This window comes from Gigantopelta aegis, unplaced genomic scaffold, assembly GCF_016097555.1.
Source record: "Gigantopelta aegis isolate Gae_Host unplaced genomic scaffold, Gae_host_genome ctg2186_pilon_pilon:::debris, whole genome shotgun sequence".
NCBI classification, from domain to species: domain Eukaryota; kingdom Metazoa; phylum Mollusca; class Gastropoda; order Neomphalida; family Peltospiridae; genus Gigantopelta; species Gigantopelta aegis.
The window spans coordinates 53214-78515 of record NW_024532864.1 but is presented as its reverse complement, the minus strand read 5'-3'; the positions used below and the strand labels follow the sequence as shown (position 1 = coordinate 78515).

The 25302-nt window shown below is 36.6% G+C and overlaps 1 protein-coding gene across 1 annotated transcript; it reads left to right on the top strand.

The window, feature by feature from the left end:
* The first annotated feature begins 4177 nt into the window (after window positions 1-4177).
* On the top strand, window positions 4178-19801 carry LOC121391350 (BTB/POZ domain-containing protein 6-like). Its single transcript, XM_041523011.1, has 4 exons — window positions 4178-4287; window positions 5101-5573; window positions 14968-15056; window positions 19640-19801. The coding sequence occupies exons 1-4, from the start codon at window positions 4178-4180 to the stop codon at window positions 19799-19801; spliced, it is 834 nt and encodes a 277-aa protein (XP_041378945.1).
* The last annotated feature ends 5501 nt before the right edge of the window (window positions 19802-25302 follow it).

Genomic DNA, 25302 nt, shown 5'->3' with positions numbered 1-25302 from the left:
GTGTAGTATGTGTGTAACTGTTTGTCAAAATTAGACACCCTCCCTCCCGCTGTAAAGCTCCGTAACGCTAGACCCAAACATATTAGTAACGCTTGGAGACACACCCACTCACCTCCCATTCATAAACTAGTCATGCGATTGGTGTAATATCATTTTAACGTATTGTTTTGTGACCGGCCTCGGTGGCGTCGTGGTTAGGCCATCGGTATACAGGCTGGTAGGTACTGGGTTCGGATCCCAGTCGAGGCATGGAATTTTTAATCCAGATACCGTCTCCAAACCGTGAGTGAGTGCTCCGCAAGGCTCAATGGGTAGGTGTAAACCACTTGCACCGACCAGTGATCCATAGTGGCAGGGTGTTTTTTTTCCCGAATTAATTGAAAATGCTCGAATCTCCATAACAACATTTATTCAGATTAGGATTACTACCAAACAGCCAGATATGGTTCCACACGAATGACGAGGCATTTGTAGATGAATTACAACTCTTTGGGAGGGAACGCATGGTACACATATCTCCCTGTCTCGTACGGTTATGGTTTTGCGATTTGTGAAAGCGCAGATACCCATTTCAACTCGATTCAGAATATTTATTGCGAGTATACATCTAGCTATAACTACCTACTTAAAACATTGTCACCGTCACAAAGCGTTTATGAAAAACGATGTTATTAATTCAAAAAAGTGCGTTATGTAACGCTATTAAATACCACACACACACACACACACACACACACACACACACCCGTAACGCTAATTGACGTTTGAACCTACAGCCACCCCCTCGAGCGTTACGTAATACTTGAATGGCCCCTGAACGTATTTTTAAAATCGTTTGATAATGTAAAATACAAACAAATGTACACTTTTAATAACCCGGTGTTCTGACACGTATTTGAGTCATTGTCGCCCTGTGACAATAATATTTGACTCGGCCTGTGCACTAAGACGGCTCTGCCCGTTGTGTTCGCTATCAACGCATATCGTGTTTCAAAAGTCTACACCCAAATAGCTGCTACTCTCACGTTTGATAAACACTTAGGATTAAAGTGACAGACCCTATGTTTTAAACCCCACGACGTATTCTTCAAAAACGATCATTGAAGAAAATCCCCCAAAAACAAAGATTGTATTGCTTAAATTATCTGTGCTGTTTCTGGTCATACTCGTGTTTCTATTATAAAAAAACACAAAAAAAAACCAGAATTCTAAAAACATTCGTTCGTCTGAGAAATAATAATGATCAAGACAAGATCCAATTGTTTTTGGACAATATTTCCACGCTTAAACATCACATATTTTAGCTTTTCTCTATCCAATTGAGTTACAGGTTTGTAAATTAACTAAACTTAATGTCCATTAACACGGGCTGAAACTAGGGTCTGAGTCTTCAACTCCAAACAGTTGTAATGTTCATGTTGCAGGTGTGTGTCTATATGGATTCGTAATTGTAGGGGCCGTCTCAAAACTAAATAAGAAAACTCGCGCTATATGAACAACGTTCGGTTGAGTGTGAGAGTGTTTTATTCACAATGCATGATCGATACTCGTACTTCTGACATAATATGTATTGTAGTATTTTAGTATATTTACATACTAAAACATATATTAGTCCTAACCCTGACATACAAGTTTGTGAAATAAAGGATTTGACAGGAAAGAAACACTATTTCGTTATTTAATATTATTAGATTGACGATACCTCAGAGCATTTTACGCTACAGCTGTTTGGCATCTTGCATATTGATATGACCAAAAAGACAGGGATAAACAGGCAGAAGGATGGAAGAAAAGAGAGGAGAGAGAGAGGGCATATACACTTTCTGTCAAGGAATATGTTACATGTACAGGAGAGGACAATACGTACCACGACATTTGATAATTTGATATACCAGTTTGTAGGCACTGGTTAGGATGTGAAGAGAATCGATTATATAAACATTGTTCTGTGTTGATAGCGGTCGAGTCCACATTGTAGTAACGCACTGGAATCTGGTTTTGGTTGGTCAGCCTTGCAGATGGCCCTTACACCAACCAGGCAAATATTCACAAAATCATGTTGACCAAAACACGCAGATAGACTCGTTAACACTGTCCTGGGTTTGATTTATTAATGAGAAAGGTAGCTGTTACTGTAATGTTGGCGAAATAACCGCATTATGTCGGATACTAAACACTGTTTATTCTGGGGATTTAACGACACCACTAGAGCACCTTCATATATTAAACATCGGCCATTGGATGTCAAATATTTGGTAACCTTCACTCATAGACTTGATATAAGCAGGAATGAATATGCACGTTCCCACAGACATGGCAGCACATACCACGACATTTGATATACAAGTCGTGGTGCACTGAGTGGGTCAGAGAAAAACAATGAGAGAATGGGTGCACCGAGGAGGTTCGATCCAGCCATGAAAGCACACCAGGCAAGCACTCTACCCACTGAGCTAGATCGTGGCTTGAAATACAGTGAGATGTTATTAAACACAAACAAATTGTTGTTGATATTTGTGTTGGTTATGTTGTTGTTTTGCTTAGCTGTTGCTTATGGTGTTGCTGCTGTAGCTTATGTTGTTATTGTCGTTGTTTTATTTTATTGTTGTGTGGTTTATTTATTTGTATTTTTAAAATTATTTTTGTAATTGTTCTCCTAAATAAAGTTAGAGGGTGGGGTGGGGCACGGTTCAGTGTATGTGCCTAAGGCGGACATGCTTGACCGTTCGGTAAATACTAGTACGTCAGCGGGTCACATTGTTGTTTCAGTTTCATTTCAACTCGATTCTTTATAGTGATATCTGACACCTATCGGTTCAAGCACGCATTCCTGGACACACACCTTCGTCTTTCTGTCATATATAAATTTGAATTACGGCCTTGTGGGCTGTCTGTCCGGGACATAGAGAATAATACATGAGTTGCCGTTAGATACCATTTATCTCACAACGAGTGATTTTATAATGTATCTAACGAGCGAAATTTCAACATCTTTTTTCGACTAAAAGTTATTTACAGCCTTTTCAATTGTAGCTATCTTGCGCGTCACAGACAGATGGTTTTAAGGTAACTATACGTCACAGTGTAATTGAGTTCGATCGTGCTGCTCTTTCACTGGGTGTATGCCATTGGTGACCTGGTCATTACCTCATCAACGCGTGTGTAAGAAAGTTCGTTACCCGTTAGTGCTTATTGAGAGTGTGCCGCCATTGTAACTTGTACTACATTCGCAGCAATAGGCCCATATTTGTGTCTGTGACCGGGGGGGATGGGCCTTAAATTAAATGTAAATGCCCGAATCTGATTCCAAAAGAGTCACTGCACATTTTGACATTGATGACAATTAATATTGTAGGTAGAACGTTGAAATAAATGGTGTCATTGTTTCCGGGCAGCTCGTTTTACAGTATCGTGTATAGAGTATATATGTGTGTATATATATGTAGCTGTGTGTGTGTGTGTGTGTGTGTGTGTGTGTGTGTGTGTGTGTGTGTGTGTGTGTGTGTGTGTGTATGCGTACTGGCGCAAGGTATAAATAAATCCTTTCTGGCCTCACATATTGTCTTATGTTGTTGCTGGGACTCGAACCTGTGACACCGAATCGGCCGCAACTTGCAGACCTGCCACGATACATTCTGGGCTATCGAGTCATCGTTAAAAATAATCCTCTTTAACTCAATGATATGCATGGGCCTATAATAGATGCAGTCGATCCCGCTTGTATGCATGAACAAGTGGACACACTTGGCTCTGTCGTTTGATAAACCATAGCATGTACTGATGTATGAATATATATCTATTGTATGTATGTCGGGTTTGATAACAACATTTTAACCTGCTTCGACGCCTGTCATACTTGTTTTCAGTTCCACTGTTTTCGTTTGATAAACCATACAAATAATGGAGAGAGAAGAAACAATTGTACATAGTTCCAATTTGAAAATTAACCATATTTGTGTATAATTAAGATATAGATAAAATGTATTTACATTTTGTTTTTTTGCAGTAAACATGGCAACGAAAGAATCCGAATCTAAAGTCCAGTCTGGTTTTGTTGAGAACTAGCAGAAAGGAAAATCAGTCATTGAGAGTCTGAGGTATTCACTGGAGGAAAATATTCTGTGTGACGTCACATTCATAGTGGGAGAAAACCGGAAGCGAATACAGCTGTGTCTTCATGGCGATGCTGACTGGACCTCTAGCGGAGCAGAATGAAATTGAAATCCCAGATATCGAGTCTGATACATTTGAACAGGTTTTGCAATACATTGACTATATCTATATGTTGTACGTTTCTCATAGCGCATACCATGAGAGAGATAGAAGGTGGTGGTGGAGACAGACAGACATACACACACACACACACACACACACACACATATATATATATATATATATAGAGAGAGAGAGAGAGAGAGAGAGAGAGAGAGAGAGAGAGAGAGAGAGAGAGAGAGAGAGAGGGGGGGGCTAGAGAGAGAGAGATGGGGGGGGGATACTGATTCAGACAAAACCTATTTCCGCTTCTATTTGATACACAAACGTTACAGTAAATATATATACCAATACATCAAAGTATACATACATTCCTGGGTATGGTTTAGATGTATTCAATGCGATAAACCTGGGCTCGTGGTAAAAACAGTAGATTACTTGCAGCTACTTTCAGACCGTAACATATTTCTGATTACAATATGTGCAATTTGGTCATTTTCACCCACAAACCAAGGCTTTGTCTAGGAATGAAGAATACAAAACGTTACGTTAGTAGCACACGGCTAATCGAAACAAAATAACAAACCACGAATCTATGTGTGTGCCTAATAATGATTTATTGCATTAAAATCCAGTATTCTAATTTTAACAGTTCGGCGGCCAATTGCAAATCATAGATGGGTTCTGCAGTGGAAACATAATTACCTAAGAGCATCCATGATGACAATGTAAAACAAGTCATGTAAACGAATTACACCCACCCCACCCCCCACCTCCCTCCACCCCCATCTGACCTGATCCAAGACTACATAATTATATGAAGACAAATCATAGCATAATTATGCATGTTGAAGATAAACACCACGTAATTATTGCATTCTCTTTCAGGTTTTTGTACACTGATGACATCATCATAGACGGGAACAACGTCGTCAGGCTTTTTGTTATGTGCAATAAATACAACATCGACTATTTGGAAGAGAATTGTCTGAAATACATTTGGCAAAATGGCGACGCATTTTTAAAATCTGACAGTTTCTGTGACCTCAGTTACGACTTTTTTGTGAAGGTCATAGAAGCTGATCAACTAAAAGCCAGCGAGGAGTCTGTTTTTGAAGCTTCCATCGCCTGGAGCGAGGCAGAATGCATACGACAAGGAAGGGAGGTAACTCCAGAAAACAGACGCAGCGTTCTTGGTGATAGTATGCATCTGATTCGGTATTCTAAAATTGACCCAGAATATTTTGTGCAGAAAGTATCGCTGTCAAGTTTGTTGACGGAAGCTGAAGAAAACAAGATCTTCAGATCTTTCATCATACGAGGCGAGGATGTTTCACCATTTAGTTCACGCTACAGAAAAGGTACAAACAAAACTCGTGTTGAAATCAATCGATTTGGTAACATTAAGTCTACGTATTCGTACAGTAAACCAACTAGTTATGAATGCATTGCTTTTTGTCTGGATACCAGTGCGGAACTACAAGGATTTCAGTTGTAGGTAGTACTATACCAAATAACTTCCGGCTGGGTCAAAGTTCGAGGTGCACCGAACTTTTGATAGAGAAGTGAACACCACAAGTCCTGTGATTGGTTATAAATGTGAGTGTGTTGGTTGTAAAAAATAATAGTTTCATCTGGGTAAAATAAATGTTCAATTTTATTTCATCTAGTACCAATGTGTCAAGTAGCCTTGTGCTTGAAACATGTATGGGGTACCTGTAAAAAAAAGTACTCAAATTTTGTGCGAAACTAGGGTAGTCATAGACGCTACCCGTTATCTCAGAAACGAGCAGCTTCACCCCCATTTTTTTTATGATTCACTTTAAGTGTAAGGGGTGGTAGTATTTATATCCGTGGCGTTTATGTCGGTTGATACGTTGCAGGTAGGAGTTTTAGCCGCATATGTTACTATTGTCGTCTATGGGATTTGATTTGGTAGTATACACCCTATAGCACATATTCAGTGCATAATAAAAAATATTATGATTTTGTCATTTTATTTAATTAAACTATACTGGTTGATTAATTAGCCATCACTCGATCATGCAAGTTCACAATGACCTTGACCTTGACAATAATCTCTGTACATGGCTCTGAATGGAGTTTGAATCAAAGTTAGCACTGAAGAAAAGTTGGTTTTGGCCTATAATTCATACTGTAAAGATTTCAATAATTTCTTTTTACATGGTATTTGACTTGCCATATACAACTGCTCTTAAATATGATATTATATATAGGCAACCTGAACTAAGATTTTAATAGCAATTTATTTTTATATTAAAAATAGCATGTGCCAATAGTGGGTTAATGTCTTTAGTTTCCATTAACATTGTTAATTTTTTATGTATGAAATTCTGAAAACGCAAATTTGTAAAGAAGTTGATTTTTATTGTCATTTTGACATATTTATAGGGTGCTAAGTTATATTTTAGACAAATTTGTAGTTTTATGCAAAATTTAAAGTAAATTTGAAGAAAAACTTTACCAAAAACATAATTAAATTTGTTGTCACTATTGTGCCTTCTGTTCTTATTTGTATATAACAATAAGGTTGTTAAACATATACTTAGATATCCAGATCATTTTTGTTTCTTAATAATCACTTAGTTAGCTATCATGAAAAGCATTTTGAGTTTATACTAGATTCAGAACCAATTTTTTCAGATTTGATTATCTGCCTTGGATTAAGTTGATAATTTATTTTATTGTTAAAGCTGTATTACCTAATGTTACTAGCTAAATAAAATGCTGGATTACAGATTGTAGGAATACATCTAATGTACATATTGTATTCATCCGGATTAGAAAATAATGCAAGAAAATAGATGTTCGGGTAATTTTATCATTTAAAAATAGTTTTTTTCAGTAATTAATCAAAAATAAATGTGTTAAAGCTGCATGATTATTCGAGATATCACAACTATTAAAACCTCCAACTACAGTAGGCTATAAATAAAATATAGTCAGGAATATTGGTGGCTGCCAATGGTTTTGATGGTTCATTATGAAAATCAGCATGGCCGATGGATTTGAAATTCCCACACCTGGTAACTTGAAGACACCCACACCCAGCATACAGGATTTCCTCCCAACACTAATGTTCAGGACATTAAGTCATTACTTCATACAGGTACAGTCATGTTTGTGTTTCCGTCCTCAGACAGTGTATTTTTTTAATACTGATATTTCTTTGATGTGCCTGTTAAGGTCTTCATAATCTAGGGGTCAATCAAGTGCATGTCTTTTAATGGCATTCTTTAAAGGGGTAGAGGTAATCTGACTATCTTTGTTGTCTCTACATATATACCTGAGTACACACACCCAACTGAAAGTAAATATCTTCAGGAGTTTTATTTTAAAACATTTTGTTGTTTAATATGACATATTGCATTTGTACAAAACTATGTGCAATATATATGCTTTTTGAGGTGTACATTATATTAGGTTGCACTGTACAAACAACAGTTTCAGTGAGGTTGTCAGTTTATGTCAGAATACACCAGATCCTGGTTGTCATAAAGACACATAGCTGGACACTTTTTGAAAAATGTATGTTATCAGTATAGGTAGTACTATACCAAATAACTTCCGGCTGGGTCAAAGTTCGAGGTGCACCGAACTTTTGATAGAGAAGTGAACACCACAAGTCCTGTGATTGGTTATAAATGTGAGTGTGTTGGTTGTAAAAAATAATAGTTTCATCTGGGTAAAATAAATGTTCAATTTTATTTCATCTAGTACCAATGTGTCAAGTAGCCTTGTGCTTGAAACATGTATGGGGTACCTGTAAAAAAAAAGTACTCAAATTTTGTGCGAAACTAGGGTAGTCATAGACGCTACCCGTTATCTCAGAAACGAGCAGCTTGACCCCCATTTTTTTATGATTCACTTTAAGTGTAAGGGGTGGTAGTATTTATATCCGTGGCGTTTATGTCGGTTGATACGTTGCAGGTAGGAGTTTTAGCCGCATATGTTACTATTGTCGTCTATGGGATTTGATTTGGTAGTATACACCCTGTATGGATCTACGAAACCTTCGAGTGATGATACCTTAGATGTCGTCACAGCTTCTATGTGTGATGCTACAACACATCAAATAGTATCTGGATCGTCAGTATCGAAGGAAATCCAATCGAATAAAGTCATGTTTGACGTAGATTTTCCTCGTCCTGTCCAGCTCAGTGAGAATAAAACGTATAATCTGATGGTCCAAATCAAAAGAAAAACTGGATACAATGTTAGGACCGCTATATTTTATAGTCAGTCTTCGACTGAAGACCGAAACTACTTCAGTGGTATGCAGGGCAAATCAGTTGTAACGCATGGCTCATTCACGTGTTCCTTCCACGACTACAAGCAATACAAACATTTCAAAGGAGAGAACAACACTTGTGTTGAAACTGGACAGATACCATGTTTAAAATTCTTGCTGTAACAATCTTAGCTAGTGCGGCAACGATACACAAGTATACTGGTATACCGCGATAATTGATCAGCTCCATACGAACCGCGGTACAGTTTTGGGTATCGCGTATTTTACACGCTAGTTTTTACTTGTATCTTATTTGACTTGACATAAGCCAACAAACAAACAAACCAAAACACCATCATTTTATTAATTGGTGATGACAGGAAATGTAACAATCACGTCAAGCGTAGTCGGCTTACTTGTTGGCATATGAAGTGATAGGTCGGTTATACCTGGTTCTAACTTCTAAACAAAACGTGTTAAAAGTCCAATACAAATAACCAGTTAACTATCAGTACAAATAAATATTTTGTTCCTTACACATTATTATTCATTGTTCATTTACGTAGGAATACGGCTACGACTGTCATCTTTACGTGAGAATCGCAATTCGCTGTTTGTTTTCCTGAATTCGGAATACTTCGGCCGATCGTTCAAAGCACCTCGGCCAATAACCTCTAGTTCGGTCGATCTGCCGAAACATTGCGACTCAATACGTACATTTCCGTGTCAAGCGAGCAGCAACGATAGTAAGGATTTCCGAGTGTGACAATTTGTAAATAGTTTGACACCGTCACAGCGGTGTTCTAGTAGACTAGTATTGTGTTAATAAATAAAAATGACCAGGAAGAACATTATGCTACTAATAAATATCGTGGTTTCTATAACCATTTAGGTCTATGATGGAATCAATATTACAGATATTTAGATTTATATACTTAGTATTATTTATTTAACTCATCCTAGCTAATATTCGCTTCCATAAATTGTTTTGCAATCCATTTTAAGGCGACTGCCCTGCCATTGAGAGAGCGGTGGTCTCGTGGTTAAGCCATCGGACATAATGCTGGTTGGTACATGGTTCGCAGCCCGGTACAGTCTCCCACCCAGTGCGAATTATAGCGACACATTGGGTAGGTGTAAGGCCACTACACTCTCTTACCTCTCATTAACCACTAACCAAGTAACAACTAACCCACTGTCCTCGATATACAGACCAGATAGCTGAGGGTGTGCCGAGGACAGCGTGCTTGAACCTTAATTGGATATAAGCACAACAATAAGTTGAAATGAAAATGAATGACCAGTAAATAAAAAAAATAAAAATATAGCGCATTTTTTTTTTTTCGCGTGTGTTTTGTGTCTAGATTTACTAATTCTTGCAAATAGCCCAATAATTTCGTACATACGATAACAATATACAATAGGAAATAAAATGAAGATTGACAAACAGTATTACCTGTAAAAAAGATTAAATAATTGAATTATGGCAATGGTCCATAATTCAAAAACTAATATTACCAAGAAGGTTAACATGTATTTTACTCCATCATGGTTCAGTTAAGGAAACAAAATAGCCTGATTTGGTTTCCAAAAATTAATATAATTTTCATTTATTATTATTGTTTTGAGATATAAGGTTCTTAAATCCGTGACAGTATGCCTTTAAGTAGTATGTCACTCCAACTGCTCATATTTTACTTGAGCAAATAATTATAATCAGATTTATAAGGAAAATCCAACACAACTGAATGGCCAAACCTCACCCACCAAACTGGTGAAGGCGAAAATTCCCCAACCTCTATTATACCCTCAAGCACCCAGTGACCGACTTTAAACATACTATTATTAGATTACTGATATTGCAAAATTTGTCCGAGTACCTGTTAAAGCATTTGTTTTCGTTGCGTTTTGTTTTACGTGTTTTTTTTTTTTTTTTTTTTTTTTTTTGGGGGGGGGGGTATTTTATTTGTTTTTGCTTCTCTTTTACATTGACTAGCAATGCGTAGGGTCAGTTTATAATATGACTAGCAATGAGTAGGGTCAGTTTATAATATGACTAGCAATGAGTAGGATCAGTTTATAATATGACTAGCAATGAGTAGGGTCAGTTTATAATATGCAATGAATTTCTGATCGTGTTATTGTTTGCAGTAGTTCAAATTTCGTTTTACTTCGTTTATACGGAAACAATTGGAAGATGAAATAAAAAATCCAGGTTCGGTTATCAAAGTCGCATTGGGTATACAAACAATGGAATTCTAAAAATGGAAATGCATTTAATAGATGATGTTAGTTGATAAAGCGTTTCTATATTTTTTCTACCCGGCGGCTTCCCTTAATTAAATATACATATATTTGGTATTTGTCGTATCCAGTTGGTTTTCTTTATAACACATACGTATTTAAGGTATTTTATTTATAACATATACGTATATTAGATATTTATCGTATCCAGTGGGTTTTCTTTATAATATATACGTATATTAGGTATTTCTCGTATCCGGTGGGTTTTCTTTATAATATATACGTATATTAGGTATTTATCATATCCAGTGGGTTTTACATATATTAGGTATTTCTCGTATCCAGTGGGTTTTATTTATAGCATATACGTATATTAGGTATTTATCGTATCCAGTGGGTTTTATTAATAGCATATACGTATATTAGATATTTTTATCGTATCCAGTGGGTTTTATTTATATCATATACGCATATTAGGTATTTATCGTATCCAGTGGGTTTTATTTATAACATATACGTATATGAGGTATTTATCGTATCCAGTGGGTTTTATTTATAACATATACGTATATTAGGTATTTATCGTATCCGGTGGGTTTTGTTTATAACATATACGTATATTAGGTATTTATCGTATCCGGTGGGTTTTGTTTATAACATATACGTATATTAGGTATTCATCGTATCCAGTGGATTTTGTTTATAACATATACGTATATTAGGTATTTATCGTATCCAGTGGATTTTGTTTATAACATATACGTATATTAGGTATTTATCGTATCTAGTGGATTTTGTTTATAACATATACGTATATTAGGTATTTATCGTATTCAGTGGGCTTTATTTATAACATATACGTATATTAGGTATTTATCGTATCCAGTGGGTTTTATTTATAACATAAACGTATATTAGGTATTTATCCTATCCAGTGGGTTTTATTTATAATATATACGTATGTTAGGTATTTATCGTATCCAGTGGGTTTTATTTATAACATATACGTATATTAGGTATTTATCATATCCAGTGGATTTTATTTATAACATATACGTATATTAGGTATTTATCATATCCAGTGGGTTTTATTTATAGCATATACGTATATTAGATATTTATGCTATCCAGTAGGTTTTATTTGTAACATATACGTATATTAGGTATTTATCATATACAGTGGGTTTTATTTATAACATGTACGTATATAAGGTATTTATCGTATCCGGTGGGTGTGTTTAATGGCAGATGTGTGTATTAGGTTATGTCATATATTTAAAACAGTTTTCGTTTGTGATATATTAGAATTATATAGCTTGTACATATATATATATGCCTTTAGCATCAAAACAACCGACCGTGTTTTAGGTGATATATTATAGCTTTCGCTGAATTACAGCGTGTTGTCTGTGTGTTGGTCTGTTGTTTATGTTAACTTACACACTATTTACAAATATTTGCATAAATTATCAATTCTTACAAATTCAATGTGATTTTTATCGTATTTTTCTTCGTAGTAGTTCTACATTGTTTGAAAATTGGGTCAGTTGATTTAAATATGAATATTCATATTGTTTTGGTTGGTACATGTACATGTTTGTTTTGTGCTTCTTATTTTTAATGTATTTGTTTTTGTTTTGCATGGGGCGTATGCTGTGTATGTATGTATGTGTGTGTGTGTGTGTGTGTGTGTGAGAGAGAGAGAGAGAGAGAGAGAGAGAGAGAGAGAGAGAGAGAGAGAGAGAGAGAGAGAGAGAGAGAGAGAGAGAGAGAGAGAGAGAGAGAGATAGAGAGAGAGAGAGAGACACGGGGGAGGGAGAGATAGATACATACACAGAGAGAGAGAGAGAAAGAGAGAGAGAGAGAGACAGAGAGACAGAGAGAGACAGAGACACAAACAGATTTACGGGGAGAGAGAGAGAGAGAGAGAGAGAGAGAGAGAGAGAGAGAGAGAGAGAGAGAGAGAGAGAGAGGGAGAAAGAATGACAGAGGCCAGATAATCGACCTTTATTACTAGTGTTCGTAAATAAAGTAAATATCACCAAGACAAGTTTAGAACATATGTATCGTGTGTTTTGTTTTGATAATAACTATCTTTCAGCTGTCAATAAAAGTGTCGATTTAGTATGGTAATAAAAAGAGCGTTGCTGTAAGGTTACGGCCGTGGCGTCTAGGTTACCAAGTACTGAATTTTCTTCACCCATAATTCATTGAGGTTGAAGAACGGGTTGCTGTGCGAGGTGGCCTATGGGTGAGATGTAGCTCAGTGGTACAGCGCTCAGCTGGGGTGCGATGTGTCCTATCATCTGCCGCATTCCATGCACTTGGTTCTTCGCTTGCCACCAACAGTATTCGATCCCTTGGTATACCAAAGCGCCGTGGTATGTGCTGTCTTCCAAAAAGAAAGTAAATATAATTGACGCCTTGCTCTGTCTCGGTAGGGATAGGTTGCGCTGTAACAGCGGCTGTTTTCTGTAGACGAAATATAAAAGTATCTATACCACGTTAAAAACGTGAAGGTTTCTTCGTTTAGCTACACCACTAGAGTACATTTATTTATTCGTCATCACATCTTGGATGTGAGACCTTTGGTAATTCTGACATAATACATTCCAAACAGTAGCTATGGATATTTTGTATTCACTTTTCCACAGACATGACAAAACATACCGCGACATTTGATATACCAGCCGTGGGGAACTGGTTGGGACGGGGGATCAAAGCACATACAATTAGTGAATATGTACAAGTCTGAAATATATATATATATATATACTAGATTATTAAATCCGTGTGCATTAATTGAAACAGAAGAAACTTTAACGTTTTCATTCCTGTCATGTCAGAGTTGTTCGTCGTTAGTGCTTAGTGACAGGGAAGTGGGTGTAGTGCTCGTCAACATACCCACTGGACACTGGAAGCCTACTCAAGGTGGGAGCCCCTTCCTGTATACGAACCTGGTACCTACCAGTTGTCATGTCAGAGCCGTTCGTCGTTAGTGCTTAGTGACAGAGAAGTGGGTATAACGATATCTAAACTTTCCACTGCACCATGAAGCCTACACAAGGTGGGAGCCCCTTCCTGGATATGAGCTCGGTACCTACCAGCATTATGGTAAATAGCTGGGCTACGACACCAATGAGGCCGGTTTATTTGGGCTGCTCATAAGGTAGCACTAAAGCAAATAACTTCCGGCTAGGTCAAAGTTCGAGGAGCATCGAACTTTTGATAGAGAATTTAACACCACAAGTTATGTGATTGGTTATAAATGTGAGTTTGTTTGTTGTAAAAAAAAAAAAGTTTCATCTGGGCTAAATATGTATGCAATTGTATTTCATCTAATACCACTGTGTCAAGTAGCCTTGTGCTTGGAACATGTATGAGGTACCTGTAAAAAAGTACTCAAATTGTGCGCGAAGCTAGGGGTGTTGCAAAAACATCTGGTTATACCGAAAATTAGCCATGAAACGTATAATTTTCTGCAGTTAATACTTTGAGGTAGGGTTTGTGGTACTGATATTTATGGGTCATAGTTTGGTTGATATATTGCATATAATGTTTTAAAATGCAAACGTTAACATGGTCGCCTATGAGATTTTATTTAGTATAGTCTTGCCTATAAATACATTACCGCAAAACGTGTTTCAGCGTATCATTCACGAGTAACAAGTAAAAAGTAGGCCATACTCCTGTGTCGACAATTATAGCAGACAGTGTCATTCACAAATAATGGGCTGTAAACTGTCACAATGTGTTGACTAGTAAAGTGGGTTGATCGATCAGCCGTAGCGTATGTGTAAGGGCGTGAGGGTGTGTGTGTGTGGGGGGGGGGGGGGGGGGGGTTTGGTCTCAAAGACTTCGTTATTTTGTATATGTGTTTGTGTCTCCCTCTTCCTCTCACCTCCCTCTCGTCCCAATGCACCTACACATATTTCACTGAATGTACAGTACGTTTAATTGTGTCTGTGTGTGTGTGTGTGTGTCTGTTTGTCTGTCTGTATATGATCTAAAATTATCTTGCCTCTATCTATCATTCTGCCTCTCTCTCTCTCTCTCTCTCTCTCTCTCTCTCTCTCTCTCTCTCTCTCTCTCTCTCTCTCTCTCTGTCTCTGCGTGCGTGTGTGTGTGTGTGTGTGTGTGTGTGTGTGTCTCCGTGTGCGTGTGTGTGGTGTTTTGGTGTTGTTTTGGTTGGGTTTTTTACGTTACGTTTAATTATGGTGGGTTCTTTTTGCCGTTAAACTGATTCCTTTCTATATCAGTTTATGTTCGTGCTCACATCTACAAGATGTTCAAGAACATTTTCCTTGACACAAGCGTCAGCTATCTGAGCTGTATTTCCAGTCCGAAGGTTAACGGTTAATTTGTATATATATATATATATATATATATATATATATATATATATATATATATATATATATATATATATATATATATATATATATATATATATATATATATATATATATATATATATATATATATATATATATATTATTTATTTTGTTTACTTATTTATTTTATTTATTTATTTATTTTACACTATATCACTTTACACCATAGTCAGCTACATACCCCGTATCATGTATTATGCTGATAGATTACAAAAACTTGAAGCAATAACGAACTTGAACTTTATTGCATATACATAGAAAATGTAGTTTTTATTTAGTATACAGTGGTAATGCAGTATAAAAGTCAAAACCAGTGCAGTGTGCCAGTAACAGATGGAACTGTGATTCCAAGAAACACGAGTGGATTGTTCAAAGGGGACTGTCCTGTGTTTGCTGTCATTGTATCATGTGAACATTCGGGCCTTTCTGATAACTAAAATTACATAATAAAGATATATTTTTGTTTAGAATATCATAATCTGTATAAAGAAGGCATTTGTTGTTGTGGTCCTAAGGTTTACAGCAGGTCAAATCGCATTTCTCCTTCCAATAATTTCGTACTTACAAAACAAAATATAATGAAGTAAAATGAAAGAGTACGGCTACAAACATTAGCACACGGTCGGACACAAATTGCATATACAGACACTGGTGTTGTAAACAAGAAAATATATATAATATTTAATATTAGTTGCTAAAAGGTATGTCATCTTACAATGATAGCAAACCATTTAGTTAAACATTCATTAAATATCTTACGTATCACATGACGTCCACCCACACCCTATCCCCTACTCCACCCCTATTATCGTACAGGTAGGTTAAATGTGAGTTGCCTCACTTTTTTATTTATGTACTGTCTGGGTGTCCTGGTGAGCTGTTCATATCAGTTGTATTAGAACATGTTAACATTATCGGCGATAGAAAGTTAAAGTGTGTTTTGTTTAACGACACCACTGGAGCACATTGATTAATTAATCATCGGCTACTGGAAGTCAAACACTTGGTAATTCTGAGGCGGTCGTCAGAGAAACGCGCTGCATTGTTCATAGTGCAGCAAGGTATCTTTCATATGCACTTTCCCACAAGCAGGAAGGCACATACCACGACCTTTGTCCAGTCATGGTACACTGATTGGAACGAGAAAAAACAATTACAAGGAAAATAATTTAAAATAATTATCCGTGAAGGTGTGTGTCTACCCCCGACTTCAACACCACACAGTTGATTAAACGCAGGTCATTTTGCAATGACCTATTTTTTTCACAGTGTAAACAGAAAGTTCACACAGTGAGCTCGTTCTCCTAGAAACACAAACACGATACCAGGAAATAGTTCAGAGTCCAGGCAGACATTTTGAAGGCGCTCCACTCAAAGTAAGTTAAGATTTTAATACTTTGACACATGATATACACTATGTGATCGGGTATGTATGTATGCATGCATGTATGTATGTATGTATGTATGTATGTATGTATGTATGTATGTATGTATGTATGTATGTATGTATGTATTTAAGAATGAATGAACGCACTGGCTCAGGAATTTTTTAAAAACAAAAAAATTGTTATTTTCTAATTTTGCCCCAGGGATTCGAAATAGATTTTAAATTGACCGTTGTGATATACAAAATATAACTGTTTTTCCGTCAGTCTTGTTTTAAATTTATTTGGCTAGTACTATGTTTTGTTTACAGCCGGATACGATGTATTGGTTTTTAAAAAAATTGTTAGGAAAGGGATAACAAGAAACCAACCACTAAAAAATGGACTGGCTTAGAGGCTTAAGCGGCTTGTTGTAAGGTGGAGACTAAGATATCCTTGAGACTTGGATTTTTTCTACATGCAATAACCGGACGTGCTGTAATAGGGTTTTTCATAACAGTTTGCAGATTTAAAACCTCCTCCTTCATAAGTTTACCAATATCAACGCTACGTCGACTGTAAATTATTGGAAAAATTATTTTATCTCTGTTTACAGCTTTACCAGATTCAACGTTGATTCCAAACGGCTGTTTTGTCTGTAATGTACGAATCCAGAAGGCCTCTCGTTCAAGTCTCAAGAGGTCTGTTTCGTCTTTTGAACCAAGTATCAGGGGTTGTTCATTTGGAATTATTTTAAAATTTTCATCTAACGAATGGTCAGGCAGATTGAAGTGATTGGCGACAGGGGTGTCAACTTCATGCCGAATATCATACTTGTGACAAACTGCTCTAATTCTCAGTTGGTTTTGCGTTTGTCCTACGTACTGGGTTTTTTTTTTTTTTTTACATACATTACAGGTGATTAGATATACTACATTTTTCGAATCACAGTTCATGTCTGTCCGAATTTGATATTCAATTTTGGTCTGTTGACTTTTGAAAGTCGACTGCGTTTTAAGTAAGTTGTGAAGTCTACAACTGGTTTTGGAACAAGTAGTAGAGGAGCCAGTGCTTATTTGAGGTGATTGGTTATGCTGAAGATTGTATGGTTTATATTCTTCAGTTGCCCTAAAGGGATTTTCTAATTCTCGAACAGTTTTAGATTTAATTTTTCTTAAAAACCGTTTTGCATATCCCCTAGGTTTTAAAACACTATATAAAAGTGAACAAGCCTCATTGAAATTCTGTTTGTTACTCGAATTTCTGTGAAATGTAATAATCTGAGATTTAACAATGCCTTTAAAGGTGTGGCATGGGTGAAAAGACTTGCAGTGGAGAAGTTGGTGTGTGTCTGTGGGTTTGAAAAACACTTTGTAGTCTAGGTAACCTGATGTTTCAAACTGTGTACTTTTATAAATGGTTACATCCAAAAATTCAACTGATTTATCTGATATGGTGGCCTTAAGTTTGATATTGTCATCCTGTTGATTTAATAGCTCAAAAAAGTTCCACAATTCTTGTTTAGAATGTGGCCAAATGATATGTATATCGTCGAGATATCTGAGGTACAAAAGAGTTGTTTTACTCGATTTCTTTAAAGCAGCCTCTTCCCATTCGGCGACATAGATATATGCAAAGTTTGGACTAAAACGTTTGCCAATAGCACAAACCACACACTTCCTGATACATTTCTCCAACAAACTCAAAATCTTTTCCTTTTAGGCTTAATTCTAACAGCTCAATAATGTTCGTATCTGGTCTGTTTGGAACTGGGTACTTATTGAATGCTCTCTTAACTGAATCAATGCCCGCACCAATACCTATGTTGGTGTACATGGAGTCAATATCAAGGGTAACCAAGAATGAATCTTTTGGGAGTTTGGTTTTTGATAATTTTGATAGAAGATCTTCAGTGTTTTTCACAAAACGTTCATGTCTATTTGCAATTGGTTTTAAGTGAAATTCTATGTATTCTGAAATATTGTACGATTCTGATCCACAGTCTAAAATGATTGGACGACCGGGTGGTGTGTTAATATCGGTCCATGTATCGACTGGCTTGTGGATTTTTGGAAGTAAATAAAATGTCCGGGTTTGTGATTGTGACCTGGCTTCTAAATATTTTACTTTTTTTATTTATATGTCCCTGATCTTTTAGACAGTGAATAATTGCATTGGACTCTTTACAATTTTCAGGCCAAATAGCTTTGTCTATTTTTTTGTAGTACTTTGAATTATTAAGCTGTCGATGGGCTTCCCGGATATAGTTCTCCCTTGATAGAATGACAGTGGCTGACCCTTTATCTGCAGGTTTTATAACAATTTTGCGGTTTTTGCGTAGTTTAGTGAGAGCACGACGTTCCATGACAGACAGTTTTTGCTGATTTATGTAAACTGTCATATCACCCACTTTTTCCACTATCCTTTTATGAGCTTTAATGATTTCAGGATCTACACTAGAGTTTGGGGGTAACCAGCCGGCCAGTTCATTTTGTGGTCAAAAAATGCCGTATCCATTACGCCATTGTCAAGTTTAGCCTCTAAGACTGTTTTTGGTTGAACAAAATTCAAACCCCTGTCCAGTAATGATTTTTCAGCGGATGTTAGAAGGTTAGTGTCGCCAGTTAGGTTAACAGTGTTAGTTCCTAGTCCTAAATCAGGGTGGACATTACCCTTTCCCGGCCTTAGTTTAAATTTAAGTACCTCATCCAACTGCGATAAAGTTTATTGGCAGTTGTTTCTGCCCAGTGAATGTTGTCCTGCCCAACCTCAAAATCACATGCGTGAAGCGCAGGTATAAGTTTGATGTCCCTCATTGTTTTTGCAGCCAAATTTATTTGGTTGAGGCACGTTTTTTGACTAGCCAAAAGTCTGTTCAAAAAGTTAAGCTCGATAAAAAAATATTTTTGACCTAGGGAAACGTTTCCGAATCGAGCTTATCATGTTTCGCAACTGATTTATTGCACTGGTTGGATTTTGATCTTTTGAGTTTATACCAATGCTAAGAACAATGGTTTCGGGTTGAGACTTGCCCTTATAATTTGAGGCCATGGTCCGAAAGTGATTAAAATTGGCGCCTGGGTAACATTCTACTTGCACGTCAGGATGCGTGTCCAAATTAATTCTGGAGAGATATGATGAGCCAAAAAGAAGAGTTTTTTTCTTAATTTCAGGAAGGCGCCATTGAGATTTGTCCGAAACGTTGTGCCGAAATTGATAGAATTTTGTTTGTCCAAAATTTGTATCCCGCCCTGAGTTGTGATTCAGGGCGGTGGGAGACTTTAATGCGTCAGCAAAAGAAGTTCCCAGACGAGGTACTGAACTACATGAGTTAGATGGGATAGGTGGGGTGGGTGGTGAGTTAGGCAGTGGTGTTAGATGAGGTGCAGTGGACCTTTTGGCAATGGGCGGTGTTGCCTTAAGGTCAGGACGTTTGGAAGGGGTGTTAACACGAGGGGATCGTGCTCTTTTTTGTCTTTGTGGCAGAGGAGTAGTAGTTTGACAAGAACTACCCACACTATTCTCTGTGTTGGGGAGAAGGTCAGAAAGATAACGGGAAAATTCCGAGAGACTAGAATCGGTTAATCTTGTTTTGTAGTTTTTTCTTCCCCACTTGATAGCAGTAAATTGAGCACGATCGAAGTCTAAGTTTTTTGATGACATGGCCGAAATAAGCTTAGACTTAAGTAGTTTTAGAGAGTTAGTATGCATGAATCCATCTAAAAACATAGTGTGTATATTATAGTGTACATGAAATCGTATATATGCATTTCTGTATATATGGATGTGTGTATTCATGCATGCGTGTCTACAGTGGCGTAGCGAGAGAGGGGGTGGGGCGGACATGGGGACCATGCCCCCAATCAGCCATTTTTTTATTTTGTTTAATATATTAAATTTTATAAAATTAATTCATACATACATAGTGTGGGTTATCCCCCACCCCAAATAGTGGGGTGTCACCCCACCCACCCCTAATCTAAAACCCTGGCTACGTCAGTGTGTGTATACGTGTATATGTGTGTTTCTACTAGAGTGTATGTATGATTCATGTATGTATGTGTGCGTGCGTGCGTGCATGCATGCATACGTGCGTGTGTGTGTTAACGTAAGGAAAATATCAAGATGTCTGGGGAGGGGGTGTCTTGAGCGACAGACGTATCAGGGCTTACCCAAAGGAAATTAGTTCAAAACTTTCTAGTATTGGTCATGTGATATGCGAGGGGGTGTTGACTTCGTGCCGAATATCATACATATGTGGCAAGGTGCACAGTTTAAATCGGTACATGCAGGTAACTTAATACGTGCACCATGTTTTTAACCACAGTTTAAATCGGTAAATACAGGTAACTTAATACGTGCACCATGTTTTTAACCACAGTTTAAATCGGTATATGCAGGTAACTTAATACGTGCACGATGTGTTTAACCACAGTTTAAATCAGTATATACAGGCAACTTAATACGTGCACCATGTTTTTAACCACATTTTAAATCAGTATATACAGGTAAATTAATACGTGCACAATGTTTTTAACCACAGTTTAAATCAGTATAGACAGGTAACTTAATACGTGCACCATGTTTTTAACCACAGTTTAAATCAATATATACAGGTGACTTAACAAATGCACCACGTTTTGTAACGACAGTTTAAATTACGTCAACATATATATATATATCGGCTTAGCTCAGTTTAAATCAGTATATACAGGTGACTTAACAAATGCACCACGTTTTGTAACGATAGTTTAAATTACGTCAACATATATATATATCGGCTTCGCACAGTTTAAATCAGTATATACAGGCGACTTAACAAAGGCACCACGTTTTGTAACGACAGTTTAAAGGGACATTCCTGAGTTTGCTGCAATGTTTTAGATGTTATCGACTAACAAAGACTGTTTAACGACTATAATTACATATTAAATATATTTGTATGCATAAAATATTAGCGGCTGTATATTAAACGCGTTTCTGATCGTTCTAATATTTGTATTAGGTTAAATTTCATTTTATTTCCTAAAATGTATTTTTTCGTACGTACGAAATTATTTGAAGACAAAATCCAGTTTGGGCTTCGTACAAATAGTAAGACGACCAGAAACACATTGAATATACAGACACTGATATTCTAAGCAAGAAAATGTATTTAATATGTAAGTTTAATCGTAGAAATATTTTATTAGTCGGAAAAATCTTACAATGCAGCAAAATCAGGAATGTCCCTTTAAATTAAGTCAACATATAAATATCGGCTTCGCTCAGTTTAAATCAATATATACAGGTGACTTAACAAATGCACCACGCTTTGTAACGACAGTTTAAATTAAGTCAACATATATGTATTATATCGGCTTCGCTCAGTTTAAATCAATATATACAGGTGACTTAACAAATGCACCACGCTTTGTAACGACAGTTTAAATTAAGTCAACATATATGTATTATATCGGCTTCGCTCAGTTTAAATCAGTATATACAGGTGACTTAACAAATGCACCACGCTTTGTAACGACAGTTTAAATTAAGTCAACATATATGTATTATATCGGCTTCGCTCAGTTTAAATCAATATATACAGGTGACTTAACAAATGCACCACGCTTTGTAACGACAGTTTAAATTAAGTCAACATATATGTATTACATCGGCTTCGCTCAGTTTAAATCAATATATACAGGTGACTTAACAAATGCACCACGCTTTGTAACGACAGTTTAAATTAAGTCAACATATATGTATTACATCGGCTTCGCTCAGTTTAAATCAATATATACAGGTGACTTAACAAATGCACCACGCTTTGTAACGACAGTTTAAATTAAGTCAACATAAAATATCGGCTTCGCTCAGTTTAAATCAATATATACAGGTGACTTAACAAATGCACCACGCTTTGTAACGACAGTTTAAATTAAGTCAACATATATGTATTATATCGGCTTCGCTCAGTTTAAATCAGTATATACAGGTGACTTAACAAATGCACCACGCTTTGTAACGACAGTTTAAATTAAGTCAACATATATGTATTATATCGGCTTCGCTCAGTTTAAATCAATATATACAGGTGACTTAACAAATGCACCACGCTTTGTAACGACAGTTTAAATTAAGTCAACATATATGTATTACATCGGCTTCGCTCAGTTTAAATCAATATATACAGGTGACTTAACAAATGCACCACGCTTTGTAACGACAGTTTAAATTAAGTCAACATATATGTATTACATCGGCTTCGCTCAGTTTAAATCAATATATACAGGTGACTTAACAAATGCACCACGCTTTGTAACGACAGTTTAAATTAAGTCAACATATAAATATCGGCTTCGCTCAGTTTAAATCAATATATACAGGTGACTTAACAAATGCACCACGCTTTGTAACGACAGTTTAAATTAAGTCAACATATATATATATTATATCGGCTTCGCTCAGTTTAAATCGATATATACAGGTGACTTAACAAATGCACCACGCTTTGTAACGACAGTTTAAATTAAGTCAACATATATATATATTATATCGGCTTCGCTCAGTTTAAATCAGTATATACTGGTGACTTAACAAATGCACCACGTTTTGTAACGACAGTTTAAATTAAGTCAACGTATGGATATCCGAATCAAAAGGAGTAAATATTGACATTGTTAATAGTTTTAAGCATGATATGCGTCAGTGTTTCTGAATAATTTTAAAACAATATGGCTTTCAAAATAGATTTTCTGCATTTACTAATAAATATGTTAAAAAAAAAATATTGATCAAAATAATGAAGAATTACTTTTTTAAATACCCACTTGAAAACTGATATTTCTATTTAGTATTTCTTTACAAAATTTCACATTATCTTATAAGATCGATATCCCTCAAGTGTCTTCTAATGTTCGCGTGTGAATGTGTGCGTGTGTGAGTTTTTGTGTGTGTGTGTGTGTGTGTGTGTGTGTGTCATTTTGTTATTTTTTGTGATAAATGTGAGAGTGATTCTATGCGTGAGTATGTGTGGATATGTGTGTGTCATTTTGTTATATATCTCCAATATTGGTTTTGACGAATAAAAATATTGTTAAAATCCCATCGGACTTTGGTAGGTGCTGGGTTCGCATCCCACCTGAGGCAATGGGGGATTTCTCAAGCCAGTATCGGCTCCAACCCAGAGTGAGTGCACCGCTAGGGTCAATGGGTAGGTGTAAGGCCACATACACCGAGTTTCACTCACTTGACGGGTGCGATTATGAGTGTGTCTCCTGAGTGTTTGACCCCACATGGGGTATGATTACCCGGCATGCACTGCAGGTTTCGTGTATCCCGGGCTCGGATGATACCGAGATAGCTCAACTGACAGCAAGGATGGAGCACGGTTCTGTCAAGTAGTCCCATAATGAAATAGAAATACCGCCGTTTCTCCATCCATCTCATCATCATCCATGTTTGTAATGTGCACACACAAAAAAAACATAAAAATAAATAAGAACAAATAAAAAGAAAGGTCGCATGATAAATGTAGCACATTTTTTAACAAAAATTTAAATTAAAATACACCAGTGACATAATGAATGTACCGAAATATTGTGGCTTCACCATTCATCTCATCATCATCCATGTTTGTAAAAAAAAAAAAAAAAAATATATATATATACATATAATATATATATAATAAAAAAAAAAAAAAAAAAAAAAGTAAAGGTGGCATAAGAAATGTACCACATTTCTAACCACAGTTTAAATCAAAATGCGCCTGTAACATAATATATGTACCAATGTTTAGCCACAATTTATATAACAAATATACAGGTGACATGAGACATGTACCACGTTTCTATCCACAGTTTAAACCAAAATATGCAGGTGACTTCATAAATGTACCACGTTTTTTAACCACAGTTTAAACAAAAATATACAGGTGACTTAATAAATGTACCACGTTTTTAACCACAGTTTAAACCAAATATACACCACACAATTGATTAAAAGCAAGTCATATTGTAAATACCTAATTTCGTTCACAGCGTATACAGAAAGTACACAGTGAGCTGGTTTTCCTGGAAACGTCAACACGAGTCCAGGCAGACATTTTGAAGGTGAATCACTCGAAAGCAAGTTCAGATTTTAATATTTTAACCCATGAAATATACTATCTGATCGGGTATGTATGTATGTAAGTATGTATGTATGTATGTATGTATGTGTGCAGGTTACTCCGAGTGCTCTGCTGTTCGAGAGCTAGATGAACAACTGGACGGTTATGATCGATCAAATGTCCGTCTAGCTCTTGAACGGCAGAGTACTTACGCTAGTATGTATGTATATACGTAAATACATACTGTGTATATTATACTTTATTGTATCGAGCAGAATCCTGGAAAATGACCCAGACCATCGGTCAGAAGTTGGAGGTCTTTCAAAATCGGTGCCTTTGCAGGATTCTGAATATCTTCTGGCCCAACATCATAGACAATGAAAAACTCCAGAAACAAACCTCCACAGAGTCATTGTTATCGCTGCATTGGCCATGTTATCATAATGCTTCAAACAGCTCTACCAAGAGTGACACTCCAATGGACCCCTCCTGGCAAAAGGGAAACGAGGAAGACCGAAAGAAGCATGAAGGAGGACAGTAGACAATTACATCTGAGAGGGCAGTCGGAGCTGGGGGCTGCTAGAGAGGCTGGCAAAGGGCAGGTGGCAGTGGCGATCTCTGGTTACAGCCTTATGCGCTCCTTAGCACGAATGGGATTAAGTAAGTATCAATGGAAACATGTAGCGGGTTTCCTCGCTAACACTAGACGTCAGAATTGCCAAATGTCTGACATCCAATAGCAAT